We start from the raw sequence: 20078 nt of genomic DNA on the forward strand, positions 1-20078 counted from the left end.
TGGAATAGATCCTCAGGTGGTGAAAATTTATATCAGGTGAAGATCTGACCCCTAGTGTATAAAAAACACCCATTTTTTTGTGTTAGTGTCATTTGGGGACGTAAGGATATACCTACAAATATTATGGAGGGCCAGATTGGACTCTTATGCTCTGAATTGTATTCTTTTATGTCAGATGCAACAATATGTAGCTTGGCTAATCATATAAACGCTTTAAAAAGTCATGATTAGCTAAATCCCATTTACTATTTTTGCTGACTTTGAGAAGGAATTTATGAATTATCGCCCTTATGCACCTAAAAATGTTTTCCCACCATAAAGATGTTCTGGCTGCATGAATCCGTAACAACAATTACATATCAGCTTAGTATCCATAAGGAGTCAGAGACAAGAGATTTCTGTGGAAGATTTTCTGTACCAGTCTTTGAACTTAATCAGTGTCTGATCTCAGAGAGGCTGCAGTATAGACAAGAAATAATTTACGAGGGTTAGAATTTGGAAACTATGCTAATTCACTCCTTCAAACCTTCTTTCACTCACTGAAATTCAGTGAAGAATAGGAATCATGAGGAAAACCATAAACTTAAAGTTCAGTACTACAACTGAAGAGATTTTTCATACCCGCCCTCCCTCCCACCAAGCAATGTGGTAGGAGAAAGTTTTGAATATAGATATACTAATGATCTTCTATCTTGACACAATATTGCTTTACTTCCCAGAAACCTATTTAAATGCATCTTGAAACACATGTGGTCCTGGAAGCTTTCATTTAGATCTATCTGAAAATACTAAATTTCTTTGAACACTCATTTTAAGAAGTAGCCATACAGCCTTATAGTGTTAACTGAGTTGCACATCTTCTGATTGGGATTCTTTTCGCAATAGCATCTCAAATGTATTAATTAGCTATCAGAATTTAACGCCTGGCTGTCATGTAACATGTGTGTGTTTATTTTGCCCCCTTATTCTAACCTGTCTTGTTTGGATGTGCTAAGAGGATTAGGTGCTGGGGACCACCTCCTCCTACAAAGCTCCTGGATAGGCAAAGGGCAGGACAGGCACATATTAGAAAGCTTGGGCAGGGATGCTGGAACAATCTGTATAATGGGGTGCTGAGAGCCATTGAACCAAACTGAAACCCTGTGTGTGATGGAAACCATTTCAAGCCAGGGTGTCTGGCAGCACCCCTAGTTCTAGCACCTATGCCCTGTGGGAGGCTACACTAATACCCAATTCTGGTCCACGGCCCCAAAAGGACTGTTCCCATGAGCTGGCTTCGGGTGTGTGGCCAGCACTTCCAAGCAAGCCGCACTAGGGGCATGCAGTCAGCTACTTTAGCAGGTTGAAGCATTGTTTAGTGTATTGCACTCGGGGCCCTGACCCATCCAAGCAAGGTGGTTCTGACATCCTTAGATCTGCTGTTGCCACTTCATTGCCTCTCTCACATCACTCTACCTAGCATGCTTCACAAGAAACAGTCCAGAATCTGGCCCTATATTGTTCATGACTAAGCTACTTTTCGGCAAGTATCAGTGTCCTAGGGTGTAAACAAAGGAGCGTACAAGGAGAGATTAGGAATAGTTTTCCGATAATGTCCTCTGTTCTGTTCCATCTCAGTTGCATGCTGATTACTGGAATAAGAACAAATTGTGGAGGAGGAAGCTATTTCTGGATGCCAGTCAAGAGTCACTAAACCTGGGCTGTCTTCTGATGGCGGTATCTCTCAGAAGCAGAAGGAACATTTTCTGGAGAAAAAAAAAATCATATAGAGGCTCCATTCACAGGACTAATATTCACTAAAGAACTCCCTCAGGGGAGAAGGGGGCAGAGGCGGGGAGGGAAGCCCGTATGATATTTCATGATACGAAGCAAGGCTCATGTCATTTTACTTTACTTTTACGTTTCACCTAGTGGTATGAGTCATGATAATTAATCACAGAAAGAGGGATAGGATTATGGCACGATGTCCTAAAGCGTCCATTTAAACTGCTGTGATGATGGATGGCCTCTGCCTGAGCTGTGATACCAGTCGAAAGCTTTTAGCCATGACAAAATAAACAAAACAAGCATTGTAAAGCTTTGGCTGTTTTTTTGCTTCCTTCCTCAGGCAGTGCAGGCACTCCAGTGATGTTTAATAAAAACGGTGATGCACCAGGGCGCTATGACATCTTTCAGTATCACACAACAAACACCACCACTCCAGGCTACCACCTGATTGGCCAGTGGACAGATGACCTGCAGCTCAGCGTGAGTCCAGTTTCCTCTATACTTGCTCACTTTCATCAGCATATAGTTATTCGCTTGACTTTCGTCACCAAGAAGGAACTAGTGTAGGGGACAGTACTTAAGTTGTTTTTGTACAGTATCTTCCGTTGTTCTATATGCAGTTTGTTCTCGCATAGTTCCCTATCTGGACTGATTTATACTGAGCTCTGATGACCGTGCAATTTTTTATTGTTATTTCTTTATTTTTTTGCTCATGGGAGCTCTCTAGCCGCTAACTGGGACAGTGGCTTTTTCTCTGTAATACATAGCTGCTTGAAACCTCTGGGATTTCATCTTTAGAATTGCAAATTGCTCCAAGTGTCTCCAACTTGGTGCAAAAGAAATGGATTTTTTTTTTGAGTGGCTCTCATTTCCCAAGGGATATTTTTATGCACTTAGCAGTGAGGCCACTCTTACATGTGTGGCTGTCCTTTCATAATGAAGTCTAGCTGAAAGGTAAGGCAATCAAATGTCTCCCAGTTATTCTTGATGTTGCCCATGTGAAATAATGAATATGATTACTTCCTTCCGCGGAGGCAAACTTTGTTCATCTGTGGAGTCTGAGTCTTTACTTTTAAATACATTTTTCATTACAAACTAAAGTCCAGAACGAAAACACACAAACAAAAAGAATACCTGCCCCTTGATCTGTAGAATAGGGCTGGCATGTGTCTACCTCAGAGAGGAGTTGCAAGGGTGAAATCCATTGTTGATTGTAAGGCGCTCAGATCCTACGGTGGTAAGAGGCATTTATACTCCTAGACAGGTGGAAATATTATAATTTGGAAATGTAACTTAATCTACTACATTTTCTCCTCACTTTAATTAATGCAGTGTATGTCTTAACAAAGTAACACCAGTAATTAATGTGGGGAACCAAGGGTCACTCTCTGGAGAATATTGGGCTTCCTCTTAAATTCCATACACATTAAGGTATGTGATGTGTTTTGTCAGCATTATTTAAGCTGCTGTGTTTTATTTAAAGCACACTGTCTTATTAACTTGCAATTTACAATTCTTTTCTGCCAAAATATCAATATTTTTATTTTCTAAATACTACTTAGTATAAACTACTCATCCTGACCTATTATAATTGAAATCAGAAATTAATAGCACCTTTGTTGTTCTGCAGCAATTGGGTTCAGAGTTTTCATACAAAGCACTTTCCCCCCTGCTCTGGGCTTGGCTAGATTGTGTTATATCAGTGGGGTTACTACAGCAACTTCCATTCTATCTACCTGTGTGTTCCACAAGCCAAATGCCTCCAGGAATTTGCCTCCATTGGTTTGCTAGTCCTCCATGGAACTTTTCAAGAACAAGGTAAATTTTGCAGCTTCAAAAGTAGTTAGGAATTCTCTGGCCAAGGGGACCAGACTATTGACTACTATTAAATAGGTCCCAAGAGAAACTGCCAAATCCTGTAGTTCATCTTGTAGGTTTATTTATGAGGATGACTCCCTGGATGTATCCCTGTTTCTCTATTTATATCAGTCTTGCAAATTTCTTCCGACCAACTAGCAAAAGGGGAAAATGTAAGAAGGATGGTCCAGTGAAAGGGAGACCCAGATTCAATTCCCTACTCTGCCACAGACTTCCTGTGTGAGCATGGCAAGCCTTGTAGCCTGTATGTGCTTCAGTTTCCCACCTGTAAAATCGGGACAATGGTACTTCTCTATTTCACAGGGCTGTTGTATGACACACGAGGCACTCAGACATTACAGAGATGAGGGCCATGTGATAGCGAAGGTTGGTTTTTTTTGTTTTGGGCTGGGTTTTTTTTTTTTTTGCTATAGAGAAATAACATATTTGGGTTTTTTTCCCTCACTCATTTTCACCACCTCCACCATAAAGGATGAGAAAATAGATTTTGCTATTAAATGATCATGGCACTATTGCAAGGCTGATGTAGATTCAGTTTATATTGAAGAGGACAAAATACAATTTACTTTCACGTTCACATTTTGGGGTTTTTTTGGAGGTGGGTAGTTTTATTCTTGATACTTTTGATAACTCTAGGGTATGTTTTCATGTCCAGTTAGCAAATAGTTTCTTCTTACAATATGGAGCACTTTCATTCTTTTGAAGCACACCTGCATGGGCTATCTGTTAGATGAACAGAAAAGCCTTAAAGCATAACATTCAGGAGGCCTCTGGGTGTTCCGTATATGTTTTTCTTTTTGTCATCATCTTACTTACAGAGCCAGTTTTATGAAGTGTCTGAGACTGGGCATTTTTCTCAGGCCTGGTTGCCTCCATGTATCTTTATATTACCTTTGATTTCACACTTCTGGCAGGAATGTTTGCAAAAACAGGGCTCGAGTTGTGCTGGAATGCTGTTCTGGCACTTTTCTCAGGGGAGGTTGTAATGGCGTTCTGGTGCTATCGTTTTCTGGAAGTGTGTTCCGGCACTTCTTTATTTAGGATGAGAGTGAAGTGCAGCATCTCTTTTTTTAGGATTGGAGCACAGCGCTAAAGACATATACTTTTTTATCTGTGCATTCACAGGGCCAGATTCTGAGCTCTCTTACAGTCAGGGTAAATATGGAATACCTTCTCTGATTTCTCATGAGTTACCCTGGATTTACATCACTATTTCTTGCATCAGAAAGTGAGTGAGAAAATATCTGTAACATTTTTGCTCCAACAAACTCTGGCCATAAATTATGAATTTTCCACGGGGGAGAGAGGGTAGTATAATCACCAAATCTCCTTATGGTGTGATTATTTTCTAACACCTAAAACGTCTCTTCCTGGGACATAAATCACGATTTAGTGAACACTCTGGATGCATTTCATAGTGAGGATAAAATGAGCTGATGTCTAATTTTAAATGGGTTGACCAATATTCTACTGAAAAATGTTGGAAGTTGCATACACCCTGTAGTCAAGCGGAGTTCCGATTACAAAAATATCAGTCTACCTCCCACTAAGAGGTCCTGCAAGTACATCCTGCCTCCCACTGTTTTTTGAAGATTTTTAACATCTCTTCCAGCCCCCTTGTGACCTGCCTCGCACATATTTGATACACAGTATTTATACTTTCTCTCCTCTTTGCAGCTTGAAATGCCTGATCCTGGATTTTAGAATCAGAAATCAGACCAGCTCCATACCCATTCAAATGCAATATCTTGACCTACCGTACATGCCAAATTGCTCAAGATTAAAGTTAATGTAATTAGACAATAAAACTGTTAAACATGGTAATGTTATCATATGAAAGCAGGTCTGTATTACAGTTTGCTTATGTTGAGGGGACACTTGTGCATAATATGAAATAATGTAGAGAGAATGGCATCATTTCAAGGAGGAGAAATGCCTTGAATGTGTTCAGCATTAAATGAATCATAATTCAGCTAAAGTAAAATGGGATTGTTGGGTTGTCAATGCCCATGGTGCAGTATATAAAGTTTCATGGGTGTATGTTACCAATGGCTGTGGTTTTTATAAAACTTAAATTCAAGAAAAGACCATGATTAAACTCTCATGTTTCTTGATAGAAAGCTGCATGGATTGAGAAATTATTCCTATTGGCTATTTACTGTCCCAAAAGGAAAGAGGAGAGGATGGGGAATAGCAAGAAAGTGTGCAAAGCCACAGCTACTCTTGGAATAGTGTCTTTCCAGATGTTAATTATGTTGTTACAAATTAACTTTTCTTTTTCAATAAGAGATGCTCAAACATTTTTCACACCATAAATATATCATATTTAATATAGCCTGTCACGGTTCCTCCCCCACTCTGAACTCTAGGGTACAGATGTGGGGACCTGCATGAAAAACCTCCTAAGCTTATCTTTACCAGCTTAGGTCAAAACTTCCCCAAGGTACAAAATATTACACCGTTATCCTTGGACTGGCCGCAACCACCACCAAACTAATACTGGTTACTGGGGAAGAGCTGTTTGGACGCATCCTTCCCCCCAAAATACTTCCCAAAACCTTGCACCCCACTTCCTGGACAAGGTTTGGTAAAAAGCCTCACCAATTTGCCTAGGTGACTACAGACCCAGACCCTTGGATCTTAAGAACAATGAACAATCCTCCCAACACTTGCACCCCCCCTTTCCTGGGAAATGTTGGATAAAAAGCCTCACCAATTTGCATAGGTGACCACAGACCCAAACCCTTGGATCTGAGAACAATGAAAAAGCATTCAGTGTTTTACAAGAAGACTTTTAATAAAAAATAGAAGTAAATAGAAATAAAGAAATCCCCCCTGTAAAATCAGGATGGTAGATATCTTACAGGGTAATTAGATTCAAAAACATAGAGAACCCCTCTAGGCAAAACCTTAAGTTACAAAAAAGATACACAGACAGAAATAGTTATTCTATTCAGCACAATTCTTTTCTCAGCCATTTAAAGAAATCATAATCTAACACATACCTAGCTAGATTACTTACTACAAGTTCTAAGACTCCATTCCTGTTCTGTCCCTGGCCAAGACGACTACAGACAGACACAGACCCTTTGTTTCTCTCCCTCCTCCCAGCTTTTGAAAGTATCTTGTCTCCTCATTGGTCATTTTGGTCAGGTGCCAGCGAGGTTACCTTTAGCTTCTTAACCCTTTACAGGTGAGAGGAGCTTTCCCCTGGCCAGGAGGGATTTCAAAGGGGTTTACCCTTCCCTTTATATTTATGACATAGCCTATGTCATAGGACAACACCATTTTCAACACCAGAAAAGCAGGTTATCATCAGGTTATTCATTAAGCCTCATGCACATACAGACTAACATGGCTGCCCCCGATACTTGACCTCAGGCACTGTAACTTCAGGTTCACTAACGTACTTTTCTATTTAACTATTGATCGTGTGATTATCTATCTTTGGGCCTGTTGTTTTGTCATGGCATGTTTTAGTAACCATTCAAAGAGATCATGTCGACTGGAAAAAAAGGTGTCATGGGCATTGGGTTTTTTTTTGTTTTTGTTTTTTAAGTTTGCTTTCAAACAAAATAACTTTTATTACTTACTCAGATATAGTACTTGTGCTTTGATACCACTGGAAAATAGAGAGATGATTTTTGTGGATAAAGAACAAAGCTAGTTGTCAAGAGACATGTGTTCTATTTCCAGTTCTTTCTCAAGCTGCTTGTGTCAATGTAAGCAAGTTATTTATCTTCTTGGTGCCTTTGTTTTCTGTATTTATAAAATAGGTACAAGAACAATACTAACCTACTTGAGAGGGGCATTGTGCATATTTGTTCATTGATCTTTGTAAAGAAAGTCGAGCTTCATAGGTAGAAAGCATGATCGAAGTGCAGATGATTGTGGACGATACCAAGCTGGGAGGGGTTGCAAGTGCTTTGGAGGCTAGGATTAACATTCAAAATGATCTGGACAAACTGGAGAAATGGTCTGACATAAATAGGATGAAATTCAGTATGGACCAAATGCAAAGTACTCCACTTAGGAAGGAACAATCAGTTGTGCACATGCTAAAGGGAAATGACTGCCTAGGAATGAGTACTAAAGAAAGGAATCTGGGGGTCATAGTAGATCACAAGCTAAATGAGAGTCAACAATGTAACATTGTTTCAAAAAAAAAAGTAAACATAATTCTGGAATGTATCAGCAGATGTTCTTAGCAAGACATGAGAAGTAATTCTTCTGTAATGAGAATTAATTCTTCTGCTCCTCTCTGCACTGATTAGGCCTCAACTGGAGTATTGTGTTCAGTTCTGGGTGCCACATTTCGGGAAAGATGTGGACAAACTGAAGAAAGTACAAAGAAGACCAACAAAAATTTATTAAAGGTCTAGAAAACACAACCTATGAGGGAAGACTGAAAATACTGGATTTGTTTAGTCTGCAAAAGAGAAGACTAAGTGGGGGACATAACAGTTTTCAAGTACATAAAATGTTGTACAAGGATAAGGGAGAAAAATTGTTGCTCTTAATCTCTGATATAGGACAAGAAGCAATGGGCTTAAATTACAGCAAGGGCAGTTTAAGTTGGACATTAGGAAAAACTTCTTAACTGTCAGGGTAGTTAAGCACTGGAATAATTTCCTACGGAGGCTATGGAATCACCATCATTGAAGATTTTTAGAAGCAGGTTAGACAAACACCTATCAGGAATAGTCTGAATAATACTTAGTCCTGCCATGAGTGCAGGGGACTGGACTAGATAACCTCTCAATGGTTCCTACGACTCTATGATTGACAGAACGTTGTTGGTCAAACACAGCTGATCTTTGTAACCACCACTTATTTTAAAGTGTTTGGCAGAGGTAGAAACTCATCGCTCCTGGAAGAACTGGAAGTTTTCACTGGGAATTTGATGCTGTGGGTCACTATCACTTCAGCATTGTTGCTGAGAACCTGTTGTCTCTTAAGGTATGTCTACACTGCAATGAAACAGCCACAGCTGGCCTATGTCAACTGACTCAGGCTGGGGCTGCGGAGCTATAAAATTGCACTGCAAACATTGAGGCTTGTGCTGGTGTCTGGGCTCTCGGAACACTCCCCCTTCACAACGTGTTCCTTGCAGTCCAGGATTTAACTGTGCATGTCTAAAGTTTCAGATTCACTGAACCCCATGCAAGTATCCCAAAATCTCAAAATTCTTATCTATTTAAAAAAAAACAACAATAAATTACTTCAAAAATTACTTCAAAATCTCAAACTCCCATATCAGCAGATGTGGTGATTGGGCAAGGAGGGGAAGTTGCCTAGCTAATAGTTAGAATGTTTTATAAATGTGATTTGCACCAAATTTTAATCCAATAACTAGAGCAGTGGTGGAACGGTGAACTGCGGCCACTCGGAGCTGTGGAGGGCTGTGCCTGTGCACGGTCAACGTCAACAAAATGTCTTGCAGCCCGCGATTAGATTACCCTGATAGGCTGCATGTGGCCCACGGGCTGCAGGTTGCTCACCACTGAACTAGAGAGTTAATTAATTTTGAGATATTTGCACATAGGTTAAATTAGAGTTCGAGGGTGAAATGTTGGCTCCGTTTGAAGTCAATGGCAAACTCTCGTTGATTTCAGTGGAGCCAGGATTTCACGCCCAAGTGTGAGCCTGTTTCCTATTGGCTAGAAGTTCTTAGAGTCACTGAAAGAAGCATGTCTATAGTTTTCTGCACCTCAGGATTCTCACATACTCTGGTTGTACATATCTCACTAGATAACAGGTAGAACTGGATCTGAACAGAAAAGAGCTGTCTGGAAGGAAGTTTGACTGCTGCATTTGAACACTAAGTTCCTTGGGCTTTTCTTTAAGCATTCTGAACATGTAGATGCTGAGCTACAGAGGAGGTGTCTGGGTCAGGTGTTCAGCATGGGGCTCTGTTAAAGAAATCCATGTGGTTTTATTTTGTGTCTTAGTACCCGGTGAAAGGTTTTTAATTTCATTGCAGTACATAACATTCCTTGTACAACTTGCAGTGTCACAGTATGCATGACATTTTGTTATAATCAAATTCATGCTTGTACTGGTGAGTAGCAAAACCGTTACAGAAAACTTGCACATACGTCATTGAAGAATAATATATTCCTATAGCAGCTAACATTTTTCAGTCTGTTTATCTAATTAATGCTTTACTTTGAGCCTGTTAGCATCTTTACAGGTTGCTTCATTTTGTTTTAATTGCCTCAGCATCTCCAACTTGTCAAATGCACTCTTCCAGTTCAATATTATAGCTCATAAAGGTGTTACTGGGCATGAGGGTATTGATCAGACTTTGCATCATATTCTCAGGAAGACTGAAGATGCTATATGCAGGCTCGATAAAGATGGATGGTGGAAAATACGCCATTCTGCCCATTATTGCTGCTTTGTAGAGTTCCTAAATTGTCCACACTGAAACAACTTTCATTTCTAATGTACTAATAGTGGTTAAATGTTACTCTCCAAATAAACTGATGATCTCCCTCCAGTTAATTTGTTTTCAGAAAGATAATTTCTATAGTAAAGAGCCCCAAATCTACTATGTACAGCAATAAAAAGTATAAATAAATCTGTTCTATGCTGGATAAATGCCCTCTAATTGTAAATTGTTAAGTAACTCTTAAGATGGGGCATAGCCTGAAATATGATTGCCACTAAATGGATCAGTTTACATTCAGGAGTTAGCAGGGTACTTAGAATTCCTTTCTTTTTCAGAATCTCCTCCAGCAATCAGTGATGAATTACTACAATCTTCCTACCAAAGTGCTTGGAAGATTAATAGTACTTATAATTATCAATATAGTTGTACAAACATGTACGTTATATAGATGTAGCACCCCAATAAATCCCTGTTTGCATTGCTTCTGGCCAAGTGAATCACTTTATGTTTATTAGTAGAATTCCATGTTCTTTGAGGAAATAACTGAATTGCATTATTTTCTTCACTACAGGCTTGGGGAGTATTTTAAAGGAATGGGAAGACAAAGAGAAATCAGGTTTTCATTAAACAATATGCATGTACTATAGTGTCTCACTGGTCTTAAAACACAGAAGCATAGCTTATGGCTTAATGGTCAGCCTTTTTCGCCTGCACAGACACATGGAAAGCAAAGGATAGTGAGGAGACTGAATCTCATCTGTGCAGATGCAAAATAAAACCAGCAGCCAGAAATGTCATTCCAAAGGGAATGATTGACAAAAGGAGCTATGTAACTTGCATACTGTGGTTCTGTTGCCCCCAAAATAGAAATTTATAAAATCTTTGCACTCATCTGTGCAGTTTATGCAAATCCTGTGTACTTCAACACCTATTGAATCTCTTTGTGCTCAGACTAATCTGTTTAAGTGTTGTAAACATCTCTGTTACCAAATTTGGAAATAAAACATTATGAATATTGGGGCAATGAATAGAGCAATAAAAGGTCTAAGCCTCTGGCAGGAGCCTGAATGTACCTGGCAATTTGGAGAAATATTCAGAATGACAATTAGATCTGAGCAAATAATTTTACTCTTTTAAGTTTGATGCTTGGAGACATTCACAAGCAGATGGTAATTTGCTATATATATATTTCATATCTTTCTTTCTTTCTTTCTTTCTTTCTTTCTTTCTTTCTTTCTTTCTTTCTTTCAAGTTTAGTTGATCTTTCCATCTGTCTGTCTATTTCTGGAATGGAGAATATTCAGTGCAACCAGAATGTCCAGAAAATGTAGTGGCCGTACACTAACAGCTCATCACTGAGCATGTGCAAACTGAGTTTTTTTGAAGTCATGTAATTTAGTCAAATTTGGGGTGAATTTTCAAGGGAACAAGAAAAGACAGATCTGGAGGGAGACCACCTGCCAGATTAAATATCTGTACATCAAAGCGTGGAGGCACAAGAGAGTTGCTCAACTAAATGGTTGTAGACATTTCTTAGATGTATATTTTTCCTTAACTTCTTTCTCAGAAATGACTGAACCATTTTAGCTGAAACTTAAAATAAAATACACACACCAGCTTGGAAAATTTCAGGCCAAACAAGTATAATTTGGAAAAGATGTGAGGAAAAGAAAATGGTATCTTATAACAGGTTAGAGCTAGACAATGTTAATTATACGCTCACCCTCTAGTATACATGTGTGTTTATGTGTGTGCACATGCACAGACAATTGTGTGCATACTTGTCTGTGCCTGAGCGCACAGATATATATTCTGCACAAAGACACACACACAATTGAGGCTATTTGAGATCCCGATATTACTTTATAGCATCCAACAGACTTTAAAATACTAGTTTCAAGATTTCAACAAAATGGGTAAAAAAATTGGTATCATTTTCCTTCATTTCGGTTACTGTCACTTAAATTGTCCCATGTAGTGCCATTTCCCACTTTTGTTACAGGTGGTAACGAGTAGCTGATAGTACAAAGGTACTACACTTGTGTTACAAAATTTCAGTTTTAAGATTGTAACTAAGATGAAAGATTTTCATGATGGTATGCATAATGCATGTGTTAAAAATTCTTATTAAGTCAATTCAGAAAATTAGGTCTGAGTGTTGTTTAAAATTCAGATTTTATATATTAGGTCTGACTAGGATCTTTTCTTTTTTCTAGTGTCATTACAGCATTGAAGGCGTTCCATTGACACAGCTTCTGGTTCTCATTAAAAATTACGACAGTTTAAAATCCTTCATAAAGTCCATAGACTCCCTCATATTTATTTAAATGTGGATTACTGGATAGTGACATCTTTGGAGATGTAGTTGTGTCCAGAGTTATCTAGCTTTAGGATAGACGGAAAAAAATACAGAATTACAAATGGCCATATACACTTCAGCTATACTTTCTGAATTATTTCTCACTAATATATGGTATAGCAAAAACACTTTACTGATCGGGTCACTATCTTCTGCTGCACACAAAGAAAAGAATTGTGGGATGGTATAAAGGCCTAGTTCATGGAAATGGCTAATATTTTTGTATATGAAAATGACAGTGTTTATTATATAAATGATACGATTGAAAAATTTAATTTCTCTTTTGATTAATTCATGTTTTTCATTAACACTATCTATCTATCTATCTATCTATCTATCTATCTATCTATCTATCTATCTAATGAGTTCTATATATTTTATTGTTTAAATAGTCCACCTCTAATCCTGGAAACATCTCAAGGAAATACCCCACTATTTGTTCACGGTGTACCTATACATACATATTTACACCAAACAAACACAAAGCCCTAAAGTAATGGTCCAAAAATGATCTTTGTTTAGAGGTACTGTAGTGTTTGAAGCTATAAGAGTAGAATATTATTTTAAGAAAAGAAAATATGAAGTTGTAATTTGGTGTGGTTCATGAGCTTTTGGGGCCAGATCATTGTTCTTCTGAATCATTGGTCTCTCCAAGATAATGATGTTCTGCATCCACATAAAATCTAAAATTCTGGTCAAAGATGTATGGCTGGCTATATGGGAATTAGTCCACGGAATATCTGTGCGTAAATACAAAGTCTTATTATCTGTACTTCTAAATTATCGTATTTCATCATGTCCTGTCCCTTCCTTGGCACAAACCTCATTCAAAATTGATTAGTTCTAGGTCTCTAGCACAGCCCTTTATCCTTCTAAACTTCCTTTCAGGACACTTGCCTGTGAATATTGGGTGATCCTGGTTGCTTTTCTTAATTCTGTTTAGAGGGCCCTGGAGTTCTCTTCAAAATCCCACTAATTGACTATGTCTCCAACTTCTGGGTTTGGAAAAAAACACTAAACTTTTATTTAACCAAAGTAAATATAACATAAAAGTAACAGTAGTTTTCAGTAACCTTCTACTTCTTACTTCTAGAGAGAGAGCCTAATTTTATAAGACCTCAGCACTTCTTCCCTTCCTGAACATCAGTCTGGCTCCCTGACCCCACTGTGATCCTGCCCCGTCTCTTTTGCCCTTGCTTTTCCTGTTAAGCATGATGGAGTTTCAACAACTCTCTCATTCCCTCTCTCTCGCTGTCAGTAACTGAAGTCTGAGTCTCTCCTGCATCTCTGCATTGTCCACGGTTGCTCTTTCATTTGATCTTTCCTATTTGTGCATTTATTTATTGGTATTTTTCAGAATTCTGCTTTCATAGAATCATAGAATCATAGAATATCAAGGTTGGAAGGGACCTCAGGAGGGCCTCTAGTCCAACCCCCTGCTCAAAGCAGGACCAAGCCCCAATTAAATCATCCCAGCCAGGGCTTTGTCAAGCCTGACCTTAAAAACTTCTAAGGAAGGAGATTCTACCACATCCCTAGGTAACGCATTCCAGTGTTTCACCACCCTCCTAGTGAAACAGTTTTTCCTAATATCCAACCTAAACCTCCCCCACTGCAACTTGAGACCATTACTCCTTGTCCTGTCCTCTTCTACCACTGAGAATAGTCTAGAACCATCCTCTCTGGAACCACCTCTCAGGTAGTTGAAAGCAGCTATCAAATCCCCCTTCATTCTTCTCTTCTGCAGACTAAACAATCCCAGTTCCCTCAGTCTCTCCTCATAAGTCATGTGTTCCAGTCCCCTAATCATTTTTGTTGCCCTTCGCTGGACTCTCTCCAATTTATCCACATCCTTCTTGTAGTGTGGGGTCCAAAACTGGACACAGTACTCCAGATGAGGCCTCACCAATATCAAATAGAGGGGAACGATCACGTCCCTCGATCTGCTCGCTGTGCCCCTACTTATACATCCCAAAATGCCATTGGCCTTCTTGGCAACAAGGGCACACTGCTGACTCATCACCCACCATCTCGTCCACTGTCACCCCTAGGTCCTTTTCCGCAGAACTGCTGCCTAGCCATTCAGTCCCTAGTCTGTAGCTGTGCATTGGGTTCTTCTGTCCTAAGTGCAGGACCCTGCACTTACCCTTATTGAACCTCATCAGATTTCTTTTGGCCCAATCCTCCAATTTGTCTAGGTCCCTCTGTATCCTATCCCTGCCCTCCAGTGTATCTACCACTCCTCCCAGTTTAGTATCATCCGCAAATTTGCTGAGAGTGCAATCCACACCATCCTCCAGATCATTTATGAAGATATTGAACAAAACCGGCTCCAGGACAGACCCCTGGGGCACTCCACTTGACACCGGCTGCCAACTAGACATGGAGCCATTGATCACTACCCGTTGAGCCCGACAATCTAGCCAACTTTCTACCCACTTTATAGTGCATTCATCCAGCCCATACTTCTTTAACTTGCTGACAAGAATACTGTGGGAGACCGTGTCAAAAGCTTTGCTAAAGTCAAGAACCAATACATCCACTGCTTTCCCTTCATCCATAGAACCAGTAATCTCATCACAGAAGGCGATTAGATTAGTCAGGCATGACCTTCCCTTGGTGAATCCATGCTGACTGTTCCTGATCACTTTCCTCTCATCTAAGTGCTTCAGGATTGATTCCTTGAGGACCTGCTCCATGATTTTTCCGGGGACTGAGGCGAGGCTGACTGGCCTGTAGTTCACAGGATCCTCCATTGTGTATTAGCTTTCTCCATTGTGCTTTCAGCCAAATTACCATCCAGATAAAAAATAAAATTGTACAAAATATGTTTAGAGTGCCACTAAAATCCATTATCACCATCACACATGTCCTTTGGTTTCCACGATATTATTGCCATGGGTGCCACACAAATGCTCTGTCTATCCACATATCTAATCTGATATTTTGTTCTCTCATTAGATTCTCAAAAAGAAAAGGAGTACTTGTGGCACCTTAGAGACTAACAAATTTATTTGAGCATAAGCTGTCGTGAGCTACAGCTCACTGCATTGGATGCATTCAGTGGGAAAAAGTGCATTAGATTCTGTTATCCTTCATTGTTCAGATCAACCATGATGGGCTTGAATACCCTTAATTGGCCTTAACTTGCAGTCTTAATTCTCTCTGAGCTAACTGCATGGGAATTTTTCAGACCATTGGGCTGCTGAATGACCATATGCTTATTCCTTAATCTTCAATCATATGTTTAAAATGTATACTAGTAGGTAGGATAGAAATCACATAAGTCCCACTCACATGCTGTGATTATGGAACTGATTTCAGTTTTCATGGAATAAAACTGATGATGGGTGTAACACAATAGACATTTTTGGCTATTAAGTTTACATACTGCCATAGTAAAGTAAAAGAAGGTCAACAGCTGAGCTTCTACCCACAGTTGCCAACTTTCACGTGGTAAATAAGCATCCCAACTCTCACAATAAACCAAAAATCAAGCTAATCCCATTTCAAAACAAGGTCAAAATAAGCCAATCCCTAAGAACCCCAACACTCTATGTAACTAGTTCCTTCTGGCATGCAGTTTGGGACTGTGGTGGCCTGCTGTGCACCCCTGACTCTCTCCCCCCCTTGCCCCAGCTTGATCCCCCTTGTACCTGCTTGCTGGGAGCTGATTAAAAAAAACAAGCAACAAGCTACAAGCCAAAAACTAGCTAACAAGCAACTCACAAGCCAATTGAGCCAAAAACAAGCCCAATTTCTGCTTTTTCCCCTCGGGTTTGGCATGTCTGCTCCTACCCCAATAAATACAAAACCAGAAAATACAATATTATCCATGCAAGTGGCCATGTGCTATATTTCTGTATTTCACAGAGAAGAATTGAGCAAAGAATTGCAAAACAATAATATGTGCATTATAATCAAATTCATGTCTGGGATACTCAAAGAAGCTATTAGGGTTTAGTTTCCTATTTCTCTGAGGCTGCTTTCAAAATTTCACCCAGTGTGCATTGTAATCCAGAGAATGTTTCAATCCTCCTCAGCATTTCCTTGGATACAAACACTTTGCATATAATGCCAAATTTAAACAAAAAAAACCCCTTGGGAGCAATGAGATATGGACTCTGATAACATAGACACACACAATACAAAATAGCTTTTCTCTCTGTCACATTAATAGACAGTATAAAAATCAGACTGCAGATAAAGTATGTAGAACAAAAGGGTATGCTGAGAAGGTATCTTATTTATGTAGTTGGTTACTTCGTTATTTGTAGAACCTTTTTATTTTTTAAGTGACAGTCCTGAACAAGCCTTTGACATAGTTAAATGTACATAAAAGAAATGTTTGACATAACACAATGATATAAAAATAGATAGCCGCTCCTTCCCCTCACCCCAAAACCAGAGAAAAGGAAAATAACCATTGAGAGATTAAACCAAACCATTGCAGAAACTTGCCTTGCCTTCCAACCCTTATTGTGTCCCTGCCTTCCCCAAAAGCCTCAGTAAAGAGATTAATCTGAAGGTCAGCTGATTTGAGCCATTTCAAACCTACCCTGGAGGAGTAAATTCCCAAGGTTGGAGACTGCTAATGGGAAATACTTTTTCAGCAGTCCTCACTCTTTTATATTAAAGGGACTCCATCAGAAGTGTCTATGTTGATGGCATCTGTGGCACGGAGAGATGGTATGTATTTCAGAAAGGCATGTTCCAAGCCATTTTAAGGCTTTGTAGATCAAAAAACAGCACCTGCAACGACATCTAGAAACTTATAAGAAGCCAGTCAGATTCCAAAGGTATGGCCAGATACAGCCATTAATACACAGACAGCCAGATTCTGCACCAGCTCCAGTTTGCGGGATGATTTAAGCTGCAGTTCCCTTGGGGAGAACATTGTAATTGTCTAGGCTTGAGGTGAAGGAGGCATGGACCATGGTAAGATTTTCGTTGGATAGCAGGAGATAGGTCTGGAATAAGGAGGTACATCTGTATATTGTTGGCATAGAAATGGTAGCTGAATTTGTGTTTGTGTGTGAGATTAGCTAGAGATGAGTTGTAGAGGGAGAAGAGAAGGGGACCAAGGACCTCCAAAGAAAGGGACCCCATAGAAAGGGATGAGGAGGATCCTCCAGCTGACATGGTGAAGGAGTGGTTGGAGAAGCAGGAGGAGAACGAGGAGAAGACATAGTCCTAGGAGACAAGGGGAAAGAAGATTTCAGGAAGAGGAGCATGGTCCACTGTGTCAAAGGTGACTGACAAAGTAAGGAGTATGAGGATCGAGAAGTGGTTCTGACATTGGCTAGAAGGCAGTTTGGGTGGCATGCAAAAGGCAGAAGGTACCTAGAGGAACTCCAGCCAATGATTGTAGACAGTGCATTCAGTGAGCTTACAGATGAAAGGGAAATGGGGTGGCGGTTGGAGAGGCAGCTGGAGTCAAGAGTGAGGGTTTGTTTGTTTTTTTAAGATGGGAGAGCATAAAGCATGCTTGTATTATGAAAAGTAAGCAGAGGTACTGGAGGCATGAGGTTAAACAGGAAGGGGGAGATGGAGCCAACTGCCGGACAAAGGAGGATGAGGACAGATGTTATGCTGCAGAAGAGTGATGTGGTTCTAACTTTCAAGAGGAGGTTTTGGACTCTTTTGTTCATTGTGTCTCCCTTCTGGGTTTTAGGAGAGCCATTGTGTGGAGGGGAGGTCAAAAGAGAGGAACAGATGGAGGGTGGTTTATGCTTTGTAAAGCAATGCAGAATCCATTGTTGACATTGATGTGGTGAGCCCTACTCTTTTGCATCTGAGAAGTTATGGGGCTTAATTACACACCCAAGAAAAATCTTACCCACTGTAGTGAGTCTTGTGACTGCTGCCTACCTGGGTGATGGAAGGGTTTGGGAGTTGTGGTGAGAGGCTGTGCTGGTAAGGGAAGATTTGTGCACCCCCCTCTGTGTGATACATTCTGTGCCATTCACCAGCCCAATATCTTGCTGGTAACAAGGGGATGGCGTACGCATCTAAATGTTTGCCACACAAAATATTTCTTTGGTTTATCTAATGTAGCTTCTAAATTTTGTGGGTTGTTTTCTTCCTAGAATCAGTAAAAAGAAATATTACCAGATGCTGGAAAATTAAACTCCCGCATACAGCGGAGAGAGCTGAAAAATTGCTTCCTTTCTCTTTTCTACAGTTTTTCTTGTGAATAACATCTGCAGTTTGCCGCAGCAGAATTGGAGCCAGGAGCCCCCTGTGCAGCTACAGGGCACCCTTTATTAGAAGGTGGGGTGTGCTTCTTGCAGTAGGTCTAAATGTTTTTTAAAGTTAAAAGGGATCATTAATCTGTCTTTTCAGGGTTCTTGAAACTGTTCCAGAGGTCTGCTTGGAGGTATAAAAACAATTAGACCCACTGCATGTGCTGGATGCCTTTGCTACCATCCTCCCCGTAACAAATCCATGTGATGCATTCAGCTGAGGCAATTACTAGAAAAATCTCTCTCACCCACGCACACACACACACAGGGAGCTGGAACTAAAACTCTGTTTCTTCAGCTCCAAAAGCTTAGGCTTCTACCACTTGAGCTAAAGTTCTCTGTCATTTGGCACTACTAGTGTATCCATTAACCTCCCTGTGGTCCAGCCAGTGGATGTAACCTCTCTCTCTCTCTCTCACACACACACACACATACATCCCCCCTCCCCCAAGGGCTAGCCATGGTTCTGTGGCTCACAGGAATTGAAATCTAGCCATTTATATTTACATCATAGCAATGATGCACTTTATATTTCATTCCTTTTCAATCTGCATTCCTCTGAGGCAGGAGTTTTGACAATCTGGCTTAACCAAGCATAGGTGGCCCCATTTCAGAGAATCAGTTAGGGGCTTTTTACCTACAAATGCAATCTTTCTGATCGGAAACATCATTTACATGGGTATTTGTAATTATAATATATAATAGATTATCCTCTCACTGCTTTAGTGTAGAAGGACTTTGACTGGACAGCAAGCAACACAAGAAGCCCAATATGCATGAATGGCAGGAAGTGGGGTTGCCACCCCCACTTCCATTCCCCAGTTCTCTGCTCAGCTGTTGGCTGGGCAATGGAAATAGGGTCAGGTGCCTCTCTCCCACACACCTTGCTTATATAAACTAAACCTGGACTCCTCAAAAGCATCTCTACTCTGTAGTTAGATGCCCCACCCTTCTTCCCCTTTGTTGCAGATTAGGAGCTGTGTTGCTTATGATACTGTGGGTCTGACTGATTCCCTGATTTTAGGGATCGGGAAGGAATTTTCCCCATTGCGCCAAACTGGCATGTGACCCAGTGAGTTTTTTGCTTTCCTCGCAGCCTCCTGGCACAGTTGGGTTAGAAATTATAGAATCTGAGGGTCATATAATGTGGTTAAGATTAATGACTCATTGCAACTAGTGATTAGTGTCCAGTGGGGGAAAAGGCTGTGAGGGCCCCAGCTCCTAGTGGTAAGCAAAACCTGGGATTGCACAGTTGGAGCATGCGGTCATGAGGAGAGAGAGGGAGAAAGAGTCTGAAGTCTTCGCAGACTGAGTGTCTCCCCGCCCCCCCCCCCCCCCCCCGCAGCCAGCTTTGTGTCCCCTCCACAGGGAAGTCCACACGTGTGGAACCACACGTGACCTGAGTCCATGGTATAGAACATAGAGGGCAGTCATT

At 40.4% G+C, this 20078-nt stretch overlaps 1 protein-coding gene across 4 annotated transcripts in view; it reads left to right on the forward strand.

The window, feature by feature from the left end:
- The window catches only part of GRM7 (glutamate metabotropic receptor 7), a 546447-nt gene that overhangs the window by 369371 nt on the left and 156998 nt on the right, over nt 1–20078 (forward strand). For all 4 annotated transcript variants that reach the window (XM_084634422.1, XM_084634423.1, XM_084634425.1 and 1 more), the window contains exon 7: nt 2108–2247. In XM_084634422.1, coding sequence (XP_084490548.1) covers nt 2108–2247 — 140 coding nt within the window. The remainder of the gene's footprint in view (nt 1–2107; nt 2248–20078) is intronic.

Source organism: Lepidochelys olivacea (genome assembly GCF_965140295.1).
Source record: "Lepidochelys olivacea isolate rLepOli2 genome assembly, chromosome: 7".
NCBI lineage: Eukaryota > Metazoa > Chordata > Testudines > Cheloniidae > Lepidochelys > Lepidochelys olivacea.